This window comes from Leptodactylus fuscus, chromosome 6, assembly GCF_031893055.1.
Source record: "Leptodactylus fuscus isolate aLepFus1 chromosome 6, aLepFus1.hap2, whole genome shotgun sequence".
Classification (NCBI taxonomy): Eukaryota; Metazoa; Chordata; class Amphibia; order Anura; family Leptodactylidae; genus Leptodactylus; species Leptodactylus fuscus.
Genome location: NC_134270.1, coordinates 37,282,414 through 37,302,098, shown reverse-complemented (window position 1 = coordinate 37,302,098; position 19,685 = coordinate 37,282,414). Strand labels below are relative to the sequence as shown.

The 19,685-nt window shown below is 43.4% G+C and overlaps 1 protein-coding gene across 3 annotated transcripts in view; it reads right to left on the bottom strand.

Annotated features, from left to right (window-relative positions):
- Positions 1-1,942: 1,942 nt before the first annotated feature.
- The window catches only part of LOC142210521 (uncharacterized), a 297,487-nt gene continuing 279,744 nt past the window's right edge, over positions 1,943-19,685 (bottom strand). For 2 of the 3 annotated variants that reach the window (XM_075279732.1, XM_075279733.1), the window contains exons 2-4: positions 7,014-7,089; positions 4,124-4,268; positions 1,943-2,682 (exon numbers count right to left, since the gene is read on the bottom strand). In XM_075279732.1, coding sequence (XP_075135833.1) covers positions 2,100-2,682; positions 4,124-4,268; positions 7,014-7,056 — 771 coding nt within the window. In that variant the 5' untranslated portion in view covers positions 7,057-7,089 and the 3' untranslated portion in view covers positions 1,943-2,099. Of the gene's footprint in view, positions 2,683-4,123; positions 4,269-7,013; positions 7,090-7,595; positions 7,634-19,685 lie in introns of those variants that run through there. The other variant, XM_075279730.1, reaches the window with a different exon arrangement.

Genomic DNA, 19,685 nt, shown 5'->3' with positions numbered 1-19,685 from the left:
TATATAGGGTTATATGATAGAAGAGAGAAGCTGAGCTCTGTGATATATAGGGTTATATGATAGAGGAGAGAAGCTGAGCTCTGTGATATATAGGGTTACATGATAGAGGAGAGAAGATGAGCTCTGTGATATATAGGGTTATATGATAGAGGAGAGAGGCTGAGCTCTGTGATATATAGGATTATATGATAGAGGAGAGAAGCTGAGCTCTGTGATATATAGGGCTATATGATAGAGGAGAGAAGCTGAGCTCTGTGATATATAGGGTTATATGATAGCGGAGAGAAGCTGAGCCCTGTGATATATAGGGTTATATGATAGAGGAGAGAAGCTGAGCCCTGTGATATATAGGGTTATATGATAGAGGAGAGAAGCTGAGCCCTGTGATATATAGGGTTATATGAGAGAATTGAAAAAAAGCTAAACTCTGTGATATATAGGGTTATATGATGGAGGGAAAATAGCTGATCTTTTATTGTATATTATTAGTATTTGACATTTCAGGCTTGTAAAATTCTAGTAGCCCAGCAGTTTGTATAATCCAGCACCTTGGTGCCCCTGTGCATACCAGATTAAGATAAGGTAGATAAAGATAAAAAATAGTAGAAGGGATATCTCAATTTATGGATCTTTCAGATCTCTATATGGAGTGATCTAAGCTTAGCTTGGTGTTGGTTGTACAGCATAACAGAAGCGGGGAGGAAAGATATCAGATAGTGCTCCTTCTCACACTTGGGGTGGAGCAGTCGGTCACTGACAGTACTGCGCAGTGAGGTCACGTTCTCATACATGGGGTGGGATTTGTTCTCCAGCATGTAGGTCACCACGGACAGTATCCTTCTGTCACCCACCAGGACAGAGCTGGAACTTCTAATCAGAGCTGAAAACTTCCTGCTTTGTCGTAGAGGACCACATTCGTGGTGGGGGCTAATTTATCATGGGGGAACTATTAGATATAGCGAGGGCTATTGTAAGGATGAAGTATTATTTATAGGGGAAACTGTTATATATATATAAGGGGGGGTTATTATAAGAGATGAACTATTATATATAAGGGGGGGCTTTTGTATATAATTGTTCCCCCCTTATATTATAATAGCCCCCATTATAAATAATAGTTCCTCTTTATAATAGCCCCCTTTATAAATAATAGTATAATTGTACCCTCCTTATAATAGCCCCCTTAAAAGGGGAGAACCAGTGACGTAACAAAAGTCTGGTGGGCCCGGGTGCAAACTTTTGTCTGGAAACTTTATAAGGAGGGTATTATTAAAGGGGCTAATATTTATAAGAGGGTTAATATTGATAATGTGGACTATTATTTACGAGAGGGGCTATTATTGATAAGGGGGAACTATTAATGATATGGGGCACTGTTTATAAGCAGGGACTATTATTTATAAGGAGGTGCTATAATAACTGATGAGGGGGTGCGAATATCTATTAGGCAGTACAAAGGTGGTTATTTGAATTGTGTTTGGGCATAAGAGGTGGGTGGTTGTTGCTGTTTTGGGGAGTTATTAAAGGGGCTTCCACTGGAAATATGATGGTGTAATTGGTATATCACTATATATTGGGGGCCCTGCTTTTAATTTTACCCAGGGTCACAGTTTATCTAAAACCAGCCCTGCTTGACCCTCTCTTGTATGTGCAATGAGTGGAGAGTGCCGGCATACATACCTCTCCCTATTCACTTTTAAGATGATACAAGCCTCCTTGCATGCATGGCGTGTGTTCCATTCACCCTTAGCTATGGGCAGGGTTTCCATTCTCAATGAAGATGTTTCTACCAGAGGTGGGACCTGCATCTATGGAATAATTGATGGTATACCCTACATATCATATCCCAAATGTGAAAGTGTTTATTGTATTCTGCGACTATTTCATGTGTTACAACGTAATATTATTTTGAGACATACGATATAAATCAGGGATCCAGTAGTTTAGCATTGAAGAAAGTTTAATATAGTGAATTGAATGGAGACAGTACACTGAGCATTTTATAAAGACATAGAGCTCATTACAAAGACACTCATTGTAAATCAGCACAGTTAGAAATCAGAATGACATTTTCTTCTTTCATGCCTCTGGCGGTGTCTTTATTCTGCAGCTACCATATACTCTTTCAGCTCCTTCATCAGCTCTTCTAATTTTGTGTGTAATTCTTTCCAATCTGGAAATTTTTTTCTTAAGTTTTCGAGATGAGGCTCAGCATGTTTCTTCAGGTTCTCATAGCTCTTCTGTGCCCTCTCCTTCATCTCCTTATAATCCTTCTGCAATTCACCTTCCATATCGTTGCGATATTGCTTGTATTCTTCATGGACTTTATCCGCATAGGGCTGCAGCTTGCCACGTAGGATGTCTACCTCAGTACGCAGGTTGTCCCGACTCTTTATAGCAAAGCCTTCCAGCTTTTCTAAGAATTGTATGACATGGCTACTTATTCCAGCTATAAGATCAGATCCGGCTGGCACAACTTCTTTTACCATTTTCTTAAGTTGCTCTTCTAAAGCATCATCGAATTCCCTCAGAACTGGGACTACTTTTTCCATGAATGTTGGGAACTTCTCATGAAGCTGTGCATCGAATTTCTTCCAAACTTCATGACCATAGGTTTCTATAACTTTCTCTAGGTTGTCCTTGTGTTTCTTTGCAGCTTCCAGCTTCTCCTGAAGATGAAATCTGGGAGAGAAATGTAAATATTAGAATTCTGGTCCAAACATCTTATCATTACCGAACCCCAACATCTCTCAACCAAAGATGTCCTTTACTTTTTTGCCATTATTTGACTTTATGCAATGGCATTTATCTGCTTGCTCTCCTACCATAACCTGTTATTATGTAGTCACCAAATATCTCTTCACATGTCCTCCATCAGCATCAAATATGAGTATCATGTCCGAGATATACTGTACAATATACACTACAAAAGATCATTCATCTACTCCACCCACTCAACTGAAATGGCCGATCTGCTGTATTATACCATTGCCATTGTCGTCAACACAAAATAAAATCTAGGCAACCACAAGTGTGCTCACTTTTTTTTAGAAACTGCCATAAGAATGAATGGAGAGAGTTGCCCATTCACCATTCATAGCAGCTGCGGTACCTGGCAGGACAGGGCGTCAGAAGACCCTCTTCTGAAGATAGGTGTGCCTCAGAGGTGGTATCTACATCTATCAAAAATTTATGGCATATTCGTTGGATATGCCATAAATATCTCAAATATTTTTTGGTCCTGTCCTGCCCTTTCGTCCTTCTGGGAGGGGGTCAAGCGGATAACCCTCCAGCTTACTGAAACTTCTCACCATTTGGGCCCTGCCCTGTTCCTCCTTAATCATTGTGAGTCTTCTGTAAAGGTCTTTAAGCGTTCCCTACTTAGATTCCTGATCCTCGCTGCCCGGGCTTGTATCCCCCTTTTTTGGAAACGAGTGGATCCTCCTCCTCTCTCCCTCTGGATTTCGAAGGTCAACAAGATAATACGCATGGAAAATCTCACGTCTTTCCTGCATGGCACGACTGAGGCGTACATCAAAACCTGGTTCTACTGGTTCAGGTTTCAACAGTCTGCAGAGTACCGGACGCTCCTGGGCTCTGACCCCTCCTCTGATTGATACTCTTGTTGTTCGTCTCAAGTATTTGACCAGTGGTTGCTCCCGAGCCCTTCCCAACTGGCTGTGGTATGGATGACCTGGCGAGCGCTCTCACTGGTTTCCTGACTGCTCACACTCACCCCTACCTACCCTTTCACCCCCCACATTTAGTCCTCTCCCCCACTCATCTGTCCCACTAACCCCTCCCTCCCCCCCCTTTTTTCCTTTTTCTTTTTTTTTCTATGTTGCTTTCTTTGTCTTTAATTTTTTTTTTTTTTTTTTTTTTTTTTAATTTTATTCTTCTGATTGTATTTTGTGTTGCACTGTGTGCTTTTTCTGTTCGCAGGGCGGGTGTTCGCCTTGTAACTTGTAATTGTTTTTTCTTTTCTTATTGTTTAAAAAAATTTTCAATAAAAATTTGAGTTATAAAAAAAAATAAATATCTCAAATGAGGACACACTTTCAAATGGCAAATCATATTCATTTTGTTGCTTTGATGTTTGTGAAAATTTACAGAAATTTCTTACTCCTTTGCAATTTTTTTAAAGTCCAATTCCCCGTAAGTACGTGTGAGTATTGCAATGGCATCATGCAGAACACTCGATATGGCGTCGTCATGAGTTTGTTCTTGGTGAGGTTCATCTTGTTGCCAAAAGTAGCGCCCCTGTGCCCCTGAAAGGCAAACAGAATGTTACAAGAAAGCTCTGTGGAATGTTCAAGTAGATGTAAAGTTGCCCAAATTTAAATTTTATGGCCCATATGACAATATGAAGATGAGATGCTGGATGGTGCACATTGCTCACAGTGTCTGATGGTTAAAGGGATTCTACCATTAAACTACCTTTTTTTTCTAATGAACACGTCGGAATAGCCTTAAGAAAGGCTATTCGTCTCCTACCTTTAGACGTGGTCTCCGCCGCGCCGTTACGTAGAAATACTGGTTTTAACCAGTATGCAAATGAGCTCTCTGCAGCAATGAGTACGGGCCCCAGCGCTGAAACCGATGAGCACGTCCCCATTGCTGCCCAGAGCTCTTTCCTGCGCCGCCTCCTTCTTCTGCAGCAACTCCGCCTCTTCTGGCTTCTCTTGCTCTTGTAGTTCTATACAGGAGCATAGAGAGGCCACCCCAAAATGGCCGCCGGCTCCTGTATTGAACTGCAAGAGCAAGAGAAGCCAGAAGAGGTGGAGTTGCTGCAGAAGAAGGAAGCGGTGCAGGAAAGAGCTCTCAGGCAGCAATGGGGATGCGCTCATCGGTCTTTCAGCGCTGGGGCCCGCCCTCATTGCTGCGGAGAGCTCATTTGCATACCGGTTAAAACCGGTATTTCAACGGAACGGCGCGGCGGCGGCCACGTCTAAAGGTAGGAGACCAATAGCCTTTCTTAAGGCTATTCCCACGTGTTCATTAGAAAAAAAGGTAGTTTAATGGTAGAATCCCTTTAAGGTGCCCGAGCACTTTCAATATCTGTTAGCAGATAACAATTGCATCCAAGGGTAATAAGACCGGACACGTCTGGAAGTGTCTGATCTCCCCTGAGAACTAAGGGCGCATTCACACGATGTAACATGCCGCGTGATTGAGATCAATGGGAGCTTTTACGGCGCGCAAACTCTCACACGCCGTATACGTGCCACATCACTCGGCACGTTACATCATGTGAATGCGCCCTAAAGGGGAACTAAATAGCTGTTCCTTTCTTCCCATAGACACAAGATAGTCGGCTATAGATCTTAGTCACATTCAGTGGACAACCTAATATATTGATTATTATTAATAGATTGCAATGCCCAATACTGCAAACAATACTTAAAGTTGTATTGCGTTGGTTTTTTTTTGCTTTTTTTATTATTTAATGGGACTACAGAATGAGATATCATACGTTTTTCTAATATACATGCAATGAGCTAACAGAAAGGGACTAAACATAAGGTCGGTTTTGTGACAGATCATGCACCCCGCTAGCATTCAATAAGCATTTGGCTACATACAGCATACAGTAGTTTGGCTGACACATGGGACGCGTTCATGAGAAAATGAAATAGGACAAATGGCGGAAACAGATCTCTAGTATCACTGCTTCACTGTATGTGGATTGATATGGCTGTCTGGCTCACGGCTCTCTGTCTCCTAGTGATTTTGTCATTTTGTTAATAAAGTTAACTGAAAAAAGAACGGAGGAAACCCAGATTGATGTCGATCACTTATGTCACAAGACAATCCCTGTAATCTATAACCATTGTAAAACCAGTTACATACGGTCAGATCATGATAAGTTTTGCAATCTAACTATTCCCCAATTTCTATAGTCAGGGGATAATCGTACACATTAGGGAAAGTGTGTGCCTACATAGGCGTACTAAGACTTACAAGTCATTCCTGCTCCGCTAGGGATTCTGGGTAAAAAATATGCAAATCTATTCTCCAGGATGTAATTAGGAGAACAGTGCCTCTCTATGCTGCCCTCTAGTGGCAGCCCCCTTAACATCATGCATGACTCAGTTAATAAGCCTACTATCAGGATGTGGGATTTATTGCCAAATTAGTATTTCAATTCCAAAAGGAACAGATTCCCAGCTATGGACAGCGCTGTTTCGGTCTTTTGGACCTCCTCAGCATAGCGCAGGGATACTAATCTGGCAGAGTGAGAGACTATAAACCAGGGTCAGGGGATAATCGTACACATCAGGGAGAGTGTGTGCCTACATAGGAGACTTTCTATAGTCAAAACTTAAAGTGTAACTAAAGCATAACTAAAGTTTCAGACATCTTTTTGCTTTCTGGCAGTATTTGTGCCATTAATAACATTTGTGAAATACTTTATTAAAATTTTTTGGCTCCTATCATTTTTTATTCTTTCCTTTGCTTCTTTTCTTTGTCCCCTGCTTCTCACTGTGTGACTTGTATGCAAAAAAATGCGGGTCCCTTCAAACAATTATATCTCGGACATTATAAGTAGTAAGTTGCTTTTGGTGTCCTATGAAAGAAGAGATTCTCATCTCTAATATGCCACTAAGTTGCGGTTCTATGTGTATTATTTCCATAGAACTGCAACCGTCATGTCACATGAAAGATGACAATCTCCTCTTCAATATGGCCCTAAAAGTTTTACAATGTCCAAGATATAACATTTTGATGTGACCCTCCCTTAACTCATTTTCCCGTCATCTGAGACAACCTGGTAATCCGTACACAGTGAGTAGCAGGATACAGCTCATAATAGACAAGCAAGGGAAAGAATACAGTAATGTTAACAATGTTCATTACAGAATTTATTAATGACTCAAAAGTTGACCGAAAGCCAAAAGTTGTCCAAAAGGAGATGCTTTAGCAAAAGATACCTACTAAGTAGGTAAAAGGCTGAGAACTATCTCCTCCAATATTACTGATGATACAAATGTTGTCAATGACAAACCTCATACCTGTAAAGAAGAGCAGGGCTACAGATAGCAGCACAACCTTCATGCTTAGGCAGACGTCAGTATACCAGCTAAGCACCTGCAATAGATATGGAAAGATGATGAGAATTCAGAAGTTATAGGGTAATGTCATATTGTGTGGCTGTGCCATCTTTGATGGGTTCCACCAATCCTGAGCACTAGTTTAGTAACTACAATACTCCAACCACCAAGCTGTTCGGGGAACTCTGACCTGCCCCATTCATTTGCACAGTGGGTATCTGGGAAAAGGGAAGGGGGAACCCCACTAAAACAGTGCTGTGTCCATTTCATTTGCAGGATTGTGAAAGCCCCAAATACTGAACGCCCAACAATTATAAAGTGATGGCATATAATAGAGATTTAAAGAAGAACTCTATTCAGAAATGAAATATCCTTGAAGAGATTTATGTCCATTAATTCACAATTTTTTCCCATTGCAAATGTATTCACTAATCCATAAATATAAGAATAACATCTTAATAAATGAATGATAAAAGTTACTTAATATCCACTAGTTCAGTTTTAAAGAGAGCAGTAACAATAACACAAAAACAGAAGACTTACGGTTTTGCAAACTTCAGGATGTCGTATGAACTGTGGGTACTCAAAGACTGGCATATATAGTGATCGCCACACACTGACGGGCACTGACCCAATCAGATTACAAGGACACGTTAAATACAAAGTCCTAAAATACCAATAACACAGGACACAGATACAGAATGAAGATTAACCCCTTATAAAGGGGTTATCCAGGGAATAATAAAGCTTACCAATACATTCCCTGTACTGGATAAGCTGTATTACTAATATATAAGCTGGTCCCCCCCGTGACCCGACGTTTACCAGAGGGAAGCTGCAGGGGCATAACTATAGGGGGTGCAGAAATGTCAATCACTACCAGGACCTCGAGCCTGAGGAAGTGCAAAGGTATCTGTGCAACATAAACAGACACCAGGAGGTGGGGAGCCTGTTACAGATTTTGTATTGGGGTCCAGGAGCACCAAGTTACGCTTCTGGGCAACTAGGGCGGCTATAGCCATCATTCCAGTGGTGTAACTACCGCCATAGCAGCAGAGGCAGCTGCCACAGGGCCCGGGACATTAGGGGCCCGGTGACAGCCGCTACTGCTACTATCATTATACTCGGGGGTCTTTTCGGACCCCTGAGTATAATGATTGGCAGACCTGGAGAGGTAAGAAACATAAAAAACACTGTTACTTACCTCTCCACGATACTGCCAGGCCTCCTTCCTGACGTCCTTTCTGACGTCTCTGACGTCACATGAGCCTGTGTCCCGGGTCATGTGACGTCCGACGTCATTGAAGAAGGACGGCAGCAGGAAAGCCAGCGTAGGAGCCGGGAGACAGGTAAGTAACAGTGGTTTTTTATGTTTTTATTCCCCTGGGTCTCTGATTATTATACTCTGGGGTCTGAAAAGACCCCAGAGTATAATAATTGTTTATGGGTGTCCACAGTGGGACATAATACTGTGTGCAGGGGCCACTATGGGGGATAATACTGTGTGCAGGGGCCACTATGGGGTACAATGCTGTGTGTAGGGGTCACTATGGGGAATAATACTGTGTGCAGGGGCCACTATGGGGGATAATACTGTGTGCAGGGGCCACTATGGAGTACAATGCTGTGTGTAGGGGTCACTATGGGGAATAATACTGTGTACAGGGGCCACTATGGGGTACAATGCTGTGTGTAGGGGTCACTATGGGGGATAATACTGTGTGCAGGCGCCACTATTGGGGTTAATACTGTATGCAGGGGCCACTATGGGGGATAATACTGTGTGCAGGGGCCACTATGGGGGATAATACTGTGTGCAGGGGCCACTATGGGGATAATACTGTGTGCAGGGGCCACTATGGGGGACAATACTGTGTGCAGGGGCCACTATGGGGGATAATACTGTGTGCAGGGGCCACTATGGGAATAATACTGTGTGCAGGGGCCACTATGGGGGATAATACTGTGTGCAGGGGCCACTATTGGGGTTAATACTGTATGCAGGGGCCACTATGGGGGATAATACTGTGTACAGGGGCCACTATGGGGGATAATACTGTGTGCAGGGGCCACTATTGGGGTTAATACTGTATACAGGGGCCACTATGGGGGATAATACTGTGTGCAGGGGCCACTATGGGGGATAATACTGTGTACAGGGGCCACTATGGGGATAATACTGTGTGCAATGGCCACTATGGGGGACAATACTGTGTGCAGGGGCCACTATGGGGGACAATACTGTGTGCAGGGGCCACTATGGGGCATAATAGAATGCGTAGGAGGGGGTCGGTCGAGGTCTTCGGCATCGGTGTCGGTCGGGGGGGGGGTCATGTCAAAAGTTCGCCATTCCTAGTTACGCCACTGCATCATTCCTATGCCGCCCCCTCTGACCCTTCAACTCTAAGTCACATGACTGACTCTACTCTATTCAATAGATCCACAGCCAGACTAGAGGGGAGTTGGTGATGTCAATGAGAGTCAGAGCATATACAGGGAACACTCATAGAGTTGTGACACCCCACTACTCTGCGGAGCTAAACATCAGGGGTTCAGGGGGATATGCTGATATATTAGTAATAAAGCTGAACCAGTGCAAGGAGTGCATTGATAAACTTTATTATTCCCTGGAAAACCCCTTTAAGAACTGCTGTGTAGGCATATAAAATGTCAAAGGTGGCAATATAGATAAAACCAATCTTCATTTCAGAGAAGTGTGGTGTAGTGTTCTGTTTTCTGAGAAGAAAGCAGCCATGTTTTTCTAATTCTATACTACTCCTTTAACATAGGACTCTGTAATGAGACTAAATAAGTAATTGAAGTGATTTTACAAGGATCACGTATTAGGGCCTGCCATACACTGTCTACCAATACGTATTTGGACACTCATGCAAATGCAAATGAAGATACAGTATCTGCGGTCGTAATGTATGTCACGCCTTCTGCCGTTAAATAGAAAACAGCACTGGCATTAGTGCACTGGCATTAATCACATGCAAGATGCCCCGAAGTGCAGACTTGTCCGATTCTGAGAAAGGGGTAATTGTCGGATACTGTAGAAATGGTCGATCCTTAAGGGACATAACAAGCAAATTGAATTACCCAAAATCGACGGTGTCCTATGTGATTATGAAGTGGAAGGTGAACGGTGATTGTCGGAGTCGACAGACCCCCGAAACTGCAGCCATCCAAAATCAGTGAGAAAACGTACCTGTCTTCTGCAAGCCAAATGGAATAAAATCCCACTAGCCGTCACACAAGGACTTGTGATAAGCATGCCCCGGAGGGTTGAGGCTGTTATTGCCACTCGTGGAGGCTCTACCAACTATAGAATATGAATAAATGTTGTTTGTATTCTACCGCAGGTGTCCAAATACTTATTGGTAGACAGTGTATTAGGCACACAGAATTCCAATAGTTTAGAATTTTGGGTAATCCAGCACCTTGGTGATCCTGAGCATACTAGATTATTAAAACTTTGCACCTTGACACTTTTGCAAGTTTTGCATGTGTCGGGTCAAAAGGTAAAAAATTTTTGTAAGTTTATGGATTTTTTTCTTTTGTCTTTTTTTATTGTATTATTTTGCTTTGTTTTATAAAACACTTCCGCCAAGTCTCAGTCTTCTTACATTGTAACACTGGTATTTTTGCTTGACTTTTACCTTGGCCCTTACTTCATCAGACACAAATTTTATTTGTCTTTTTGGCCCATGTTGGTTCTGACAATTTTCCTACCCCATGGCTCGGAAGTGGCCGTCTGAGAACATCATCCTCCTTGCATAGTACATTACAGTATCAACTTTATTAGCAGTAGTGCCAGCAGCGGGCAGGAAAAAAACTAGTTTTCCAACTTAACTTTCATGGAAATCTAATCTCTGTCTCATGCAAATGTGTGGAAGGAGCCCACACAAAAATCACATGGTTAAACTCTTGGGGAGACACAACATGTCACTGTTGTGTACCATGCACCACGTTCAGTGATAGATCATCGATTGGATCAGATTGGTGGGGGATCTGACAACTGTCTCATAGTAGAAGTTGTGGCTCCTGCAAAAACACAGCGCACAGCGTTGGAAAAATTCAGCTCCGTATACTGTGTACTGACCAAGCCAGTTTACTACATCTCAGCTCCCATTCAATACCCTGGAAACGCCCTTTACCATTAAAACATCTGCAAGGTTTTATTTTTCTGGCATATTCACATATATCACCTCTTTTCTATCTTGAGAACAAGGATCTCTGATGCACATTTCGTGATTGCAGTGAGTGGAGAGTTCACAGAATATATGTAACTCTCTACATTCACTTGTATGGATCTTCCACAGGCTTATCTCCAAAATATGGCACTTGACCGAACAAGGACGTCAAGATTTTTGTTCTATAATATTCATGTGGAATAGAACTGAAAAATACATTTTAATGTATGAAATTGGAGGCATCCAATGGTACCGTGCTATTCACAGAATGCTGTATTATGGCTCTGTACAACCCATACAACTGGTGTAATACCGTACACCCATGTGCACGACCCCTAAGTAATCTGTCTTTATATAATCAAGTCCATGTATCAGGGATCCAGTACTTAAAGGAGTTGTCCACTTTCAAACTAATATTGAGTGAACAATGTTATTGTTTGTATAATAAAACGTTGTATAATATTCCTATATACTTTCTGTATCAATTCCTCATGCTTTTCTAGATCTCTGCTTGCTGTCGTTCATTCTTCTTACTCCCAGTGGATAAAAATCGTTCCATGGTCATGTGATGTATATAGTCCATGGTCATGGGATGTATATAGTCCATGGTCATGGGATGTACAGTCCATGGTCATATTACGGACACAGGTGCACAGTTCGTTACAAGGCAGATGTCTGATTACTGTGCTGTGACTATAATGAGCTGTGCACCTGTGTGTTCAACACCTGACCATGGACTATATATCATATGACCATGGATTGTATATCACATGACCATGGATTGTATATCCTATGACTATGGACCATATATCACATGACCATGGACTATATATCATATGACTATGTACTGTATATTACATGACCATGGACTGATTTTTAGCCACTGGGAGTAAGCAGAATGAATATATAATAGACAAAATAAGAATAACAACATTCTATTAAATAAATGAGAGAAATAACTCAGCAATCCGCTAGTTCTGTTTTTATGGAGAACCTGATCAATAACATAGACACAGAAACAGAAACGTGCAAACTCAAAGATTAGTAATTCTGCCTCCTACTGATGGGCACCTTCCCAATCAGATAAGAAAGACACGTTTAATACAAAGTCCCAAAATCCCAATTACAAAGTACACGGACACAGGCTCAAGATTAACCCCTTATCAGCTGCCTATCCTTCACACATTGCAACTTTCACAGTTTTAATATATTGCAGATTCATTCCTTAAATAGGAAAGAATACTATAGTAAGAATACTACTCACCTGTCCTCCGGGAATCCAGTGCTGCCATGGTCTCTACTCCAGTTCTCTTCTTGTCTGTCTAGTTGCATAGAATATGTGATTGCATGTTATCCTATGGACTGGGCATTAAAAAAAAATCCATGGATGCACAATCTATGGATCACATTGCAGCCCAACTACTGGAAAAAAATCAAATAAATGTTCAATTTTTTTGCAATTAGAAGTCACGGTTGTGGCACCCTTAGGGTTGCATGGTGACTCCGTTCACTAACAAGAGTGAAGGAGTCACGGGGCAACACAACGACCACTGATCATGCAACAGGACTGGTGGCCAAAGTCGCTGTGTAGCCCTACCTTTAATGTTCTAAAGACATCAGCAGTAAAGGGAAAGGGGCACCTAGAGGAGATGGGCAGGAGAACGAGAGATCAGGTAAGATTGTACTTCATGTGCTCCAGGAGACAGCATTTTCACATCTATGTATGCTATTTCATGTCTATTAGCAAAAGATTCCCTGGATGAAAATTTTAAAAAACCTTGAACTTTTTATGAATTTGCATGAGAAAATTGTGTTTATGTCACATACTGGCCACTCATGCTGGCTACCTGCAGCCACCTCTACTGGGAGAAACCATAAGGGTGATGGTAACAATTACCCAATAGGTAATAGTGTTCTAATTATCTACCCCCTACAGGTAGTAGTCCCCCCATAGGCAATAGTGTCCTATTTGTTCCCCACATAGATATTGGTACTTCCCATAGGAGGAGTTCCAGCCAGGAGCAGGGATCAGGGGCCAATCTTACTACTGACCTGAGACCATCATCACCACTCCGCTGGCAAGCAGATCCATCCAAAGAAGTTTAAGATTGACCCAATTTCTGGTTCTAGGGTGACAAGGAAGAGTTCTATGACAACTACTTCAAACTCATGGAGGAGTCTCCCTTAATCCGACAACCTAAGCCTACTGTAACCGCACCATCTGCTGACATTTCAAGACTCATTACTACTTTATTTTTCTGTAGACAGCCATGTGAGGGCTCAATCTTTGCACAACGAGCTGCAATTTCAGTTGGCACCATTTAGGAGCAATTATAATGTTTTGTTTTGTTTGACTTTAATTAAATGCTTTTATTAATGTTCCTGGTTGCCAACTGAAAAAAAAACAAAAAAAAAAAACCTTCAGTTCCGTCTTTTATTTTGTTTTGCTGTTATGACATTCACTCTGCATTAAAAAGGACATGGCACATTTCAAAATTTGCACCCAGGGTCCATAAAACTGTAGTTATGCCACTTATCACCCAACATTAAGGACAGCCCAAAATGCCAACATCCAGGAAACCCACAGCTGGAAGTGACCTGGAGGTAAAATCTCTTTCATCACCCACTTACAGTGTTGGCCAAAAGTATTGGCACCCCTGCAATTCTGTCAGATAATACTCAGTTTCTTCCAGAAAATGATTGCAAGCACAAACTCTTTGGTAATATCTTCATCTATTTTGCTTGCAATCAAAAAACACAAAAGAGAATGAAAAAAAGTCAAATCATTGATCATTTTACACAAAACTCCAAAAATGGTCTGGACAAAAGTATTGGTGCCCTCAGCCTAATACTTGGTAGCACAACCTTTAGACAAAATAACTGCACACAACTGCTTCTGGTAACCAGCAATGAGTTTCTTATAATGACCTGCTGGAATTTTAGACCATTCTTCTTTGGCAAACTGCTCCAGGTCCCCCCTGAGACGTGAAGGGGGCCTTCTCCAAACTGCCATCAAGAGATCTCTCCCCCACAGGTGTTCTATGGGATTCAGGGCTGGACTCATTGCTGGCCACTTTACAAGTCTCCAGTGTTTGCTCTCAAACCATTTTCTAGTGCTGACCTGAAGTGTGTTTTGGGTCATTGTCCTGCTGGAAGACCCATGACCTGTGAGGGAGACCCAGCTTTCTCACACTGGGCCTGACGAAGGCTGCATAGCCGAAACGCGCGTCAGGTACTGGGGAGTGAGTGCCTCTCCTGACTTGTATACCTCCTATTGGCAACATGGGTAAGGTGCTATTAAACCTGTATATAGTGATATAGGATACATGTGAACCTATGTTGTTATAGTCACAAATGTGTGTGTATCAATGCTATTACTTTAATGGATAGGAGACATATATTGGACCACATGGTAACTTTAAACTTCTAGCATTTTCTTTGAGCTGCAGTGGTAATGTGTATAACTTAGTGGCCACTCATGATATATACCTCAGCGGCTATTGATACTATTGCTATGTGTATATAATGTCCACACACGGTGTATAAAGGACTCCAGTGCTGAGGTCCTTTCTGGCATTAGTTTAATCCATGTGTATTCCATTGTATGTAAATACTTAAAGGGACCACATACCATCTGCTGCACTTCACTTTTACCCAGTCAGTTTGTATCTGTAGATTCCCCTTACAATGTCCATCTTTTATATATCTGTATGATGTAATAAATAAAATTTTGACAAGTTTATTGACCTAGACTGGATGTGTAATATATTCCTTTTACATTAAGTGTCATACTCATGATTGTTTTTCTTGTGGATATTTATGTGTATGGTGAGGACACAGATTTCTTTAGGGCTTGGTATAGTTTAAAGGAACCCATGCATTTACGCATATATTTTAGGTTGCTTATTTTTGGTTGGTTGTCTATTTTTAATCAACAAACAGTAGTGTCCGATACTACAAACTCAGCTCGGCTATACCGATAAACTGAGCGTGTAGTGTCCGATGTAGGTGAGCCGAGTGTGTAGGAGATGTAGATGTAGGAGAGCTGGCAGATATGCAGCAGACTAACACACTCAGCTCTGCTCACATCGGCCAGCTCTGCTACATCTCTGGTGTAGCAGCTCTGCACTACACCCAACCAACCCTCCATCTACTCCTCCTGTCACACACATCTCGTGTGTAGCAGAGCTCAGCGCACACTCAGCTCTACTACATCTCTACAACAGAGTGTAGAGATGTAGCAGAGCTGAGTGTGTGCTGAGCTATGTTACACCTGAGATGTGTGTAACAGGAGGAATAGCCAAGCTGAGCGCACGGCTGGCTCTGCTTCATTTCTCCATAGGTATGCATTGACCAGCATTGATTGGCCAGTCTTACAGCATTCGGCCAATCAACGCTGGTTCTGCCGGAGGAGGCGGAGTCTAAAATCGGACCAGAATGGAAACTGCTGTGGACGGCTCTTAGACTCCGCCTCCTCAGGCAGAACCAGCATTGATTGGCCAAATGTCGTAGACTGGCCAATCAACGCTGGTCAATGCATTCCTATGGGAAAAAGTCCGCTCCGGCATATCGCAAGCTGACAGGGGATCCCGAAATAATAAAGGTACTTGATGCCCCCAGGCATGCTTCCCCTGCTGTCCCAGTTGCTTTCCAGGGTGTTGGCTTCATTTCCTGGGGTGTGATAGTGGACTTGGTGATTCTCCTGAGTCGAATGGTGGGATCCCCTGTAGCCAGGGCCGCCATCAGGAATTTTGGGGCCCCATACAGCCTAAGTGTCTGGGCCCCCCCCCTCCCCTGCCATTTTTGCTTTGCGCGCCGCGGGAAATTTAGCCCCACCCACTGTTATGTTGACTCCGCCTACTCATTAATTTTCCATTTGCCCGCACACAGTATAATCCTCCTACAGTCACCCGTAAATTATATGTCCCCCTCCGTCTCTCCCCTAGCTTCATATACACCCTTCATCTGCCCCCAGATTCATGTCCCCTCCATCTCTGCCCCCAGATTCATGTCCCCACATTTCTGCCCCCAGATTCATGTCCCTCCATCTCTGCCCCCAGATTCATGTCCCCCCATCTCCATACCTCCCAACTTTTGAAGAACTAAAAGAGGGACAAAATGTGTGGCGCGCTTAGCGCGCCGCAGCAAATTTAGCCCCACCCACTTTTGTGTTGACTCCGCCCACTCGTTAATTTTTCATGTGCCCACACACAGTATAATCCTCCTACAGTCACCCGTAAATTATATGTCCCCCCTCTATCTCTCCCCCAGTTTCATATACACCCTTCATCTGCCCCCAGTTTCATGTCCCCCTTCCATCTCTGCCCCTAGATTTATGTCCCCACATCTCTGCCCCCAGTTTCATGTCCCCTCCATCTCTGCCCCCAGATTCATGTCCCCCCAGATTCATGTCCCCTCTCCATCTCTGCCCCCAGATTCATGTCCCCCATCTCTGCCCCCAGATTCATGTCCCCACAGTGTCATGCCGTCCTCTCTTTCATCTGCCCCCAGATTCATGTCCCCACAGTGTCATGCCGTCCCCTCCTTCATCTGCCCCAGTGTCATGCCGTCCTCTCCTTCATCTGCCCCCAGATTCACGTTCCACTTCCACATTAAACTTACCTTCTCCTCCGCTCCCTCGCCGCTCTCTGCGCGTCTCTCTCCGCGTCTCTCTCGCTGACACATGCGGCTGAAGGAAGGAGCTGACACGGGTCAGCTCCACGCTTCGACGCTGGGTGTCTCTCTCGCTGACACATATGCAGCTGAAGCGAGGAGCTGACCTGTGTCAGCTCCTCGCTTCGCCGCTGCCGCCTCTCTCGCTGACACTGACATGTATGCCGCTGAAGCGAGGAGCTGACCTGTGTCAGCTCCTCACTTCGCCGCTGCCGCCTCTCTCGCTGACACATATGCGGCTGAGCCGGGTTCCGGCTCAGCCGCATATGTGTCACCGAGAGAGGCGGCAGCGGCGAAGAGAGGAGCTGACACAGGTCAGCTCCTCACTTCAGCGCATATGTGTCAGCGAGACAGGCGGCAGCGGCGAAGCGAGGAGCTGACACAGGTCAGCTCCTCGCTTCAGCCGCGTATGTGCTCAACTCAGATCTGCGACCTCTGGACGTAGATCTGAGTTGAAACAGGACATACAATGACTGCTGCCGGCGCCAGTGGGCCCGGGCCCCCCCCATTTTAAAATTTGGCCGGGCCCCTGACGCCAGTAGCAGTAGTACTGGCCTATCGGCGGCCCTGCCTGTAGCGAAGCATTTTCTCCCATAGACTATAATGGGGTTCGATATTCGTTCGAATAGTCGAATATTGAGATGCTATTCGTAACGAATATCGAATATCGAACATTTTACTGTTCACTTATCTCTATTATCTATACCATATTCGCTGCTAAAAAGAATATGGCATAGGGATAGAATACAGGCTTCTTTCAAAATTTGCACCCAGGGTCCATAGAACTCTAGTTATGCCACTTATTAACATCAAGGACAGCCCAAAATGCCAACATCCAGGAAACCCACAGCTGGAAGTGACCTGGAGGTAAGATCTCTTTCATCACCCACTTAGATGTAGCCATCTCATTCATATGCAAGTCTGGGGTCTCTAAGAGAACTTGGCTTCAAAATCATGACAGTAGTGGCCTTACTGTAAAGTGCTATGTTTATCAGAAAAATAACACTGCTCATCCCCCTGAACCCCATCCCCACTGAAGATCAACTGTTCTGAGACAACATGGCTACCAGTAATGGAGACATGCCAGGAGCCACGACACTCACCTGCTGTAAAATGTGCACAGCTGCAATACCAAAACCCACCACTATACATTGTATGGTGAGCTAGCAGTGCCACTCCCAGCATACTAACATTACCTCTCGCCACACTGTCCAGGTACAGCTGATCTACTGGGGTCCTTACTGTAATATTAATGGCCTCTCCTAAGGATCAGCCAATGATATTAGAAAGATGGAGAATTACTTTAAGGCCAGGTTTACACAGCGGAAAGTGAAGAGGACTTTCAGTCAGACATTGGCCTCAGATACCTCTTCATTTTCCAGCCCTAAGGCTCCCCGCAGCAGAAAACTGAAACACAGTTTCCATCTTGGCTCATTAGACCTCTGGCTGCCAGGTCTCGTCATCAGGCATGGTATATGTGCATTGCCTTCAGAAATTGACCTTTGAAACACTCCAAGGGGGGTTAAATCTGTCACATGGTTTTATGTCCTTTTACAACAACTAGTCACCACATCACTAATGAAAGAGAACTCAGAGAACCTTCCTGTGAACTGATTTTTTGACCTTATCTATTTATTTGCATGTTCTGCTTTCCATCAATTGTACACCTAACACTCTATTCCTGTATAAATGTGCATGCCTTCAGATATTGTGTTATACCATGCCTGATGAAGAGACCTATTAGTCTCGAAAGCTTGCAATCTTTTATCATTTTTGTTAGCCATTAAAAAAGGTATCAACTACTGAGGACTCTCAATCTTTACATCCCATTATTTTTGGTCATACAAATGTCCCAAGCAGGGGCCGCACATAGAAATAAAAAAATAAGTCAGAATTGGCACCTCAACCCCTTCCAAAAAAGGCTGTGTAAAGAAATCCTCCCTTATTTGACTATATTCTTTCTTCCAATTTTTCAGTAAAGGGGTTAATGATTTCCTGATGGGGTAAGGAGGAAATGTCTGACTGTATCATAAATCCAAGTAAATGGAATTTACCAAACTTGGACTGATACAAAAATAGATCTTGACGCTATAGCAATTGCCTACCCTGACTCCAGATCCAAAGAATCATCATACCTGTAAAGCAGAGCAGGTATGGAATTGATGGCCATGGATGACCATGCAATAAAAGTCCTATGACCGGGGGATGTCTCGTTAAGATTACCCCAGTGTTATTGGTCATACAAATCTCAAAAGTCATCATACCTGTAAGGAAGAGCAGGGCTGTAGACAGTAGCAAAACTTTCATGCTTGGCAAGAATCTTCATTGTACCAGGTAAACAACTTGTAATAGACATATAAAGATGACAGTGCTTAAAGGAACACCCCTGAAAAATACACAGCAACCCCGGACATGCGTCCTCTCTTACATTCTACCGTAATAACCAATTGTAACAGTCACATGAAAGCCACAGTGGGCACATACTGGAGGGAGGCAGGGGCACAATCCACATAAGAATCTTACCACAGGCACCCCAAGCTGGCAGCACAGAGGAATAAAGTGACGTTCAACTTCTTGGAAATCTGCCTGTTGTTTCTAATGAAAATAGCATGTTGTGTTTTTGCCTCTTCCCCGAACTTCCTGAGCCCTGGTTATGAATAGAGATGGGAACCTTCTATATCTGCTCCGTATACTTACGAGAAATAATATATAAGCCGCTCACCAGAAGTTCAGCTAATGGATCAGCAAAGATATGTCATGGAAC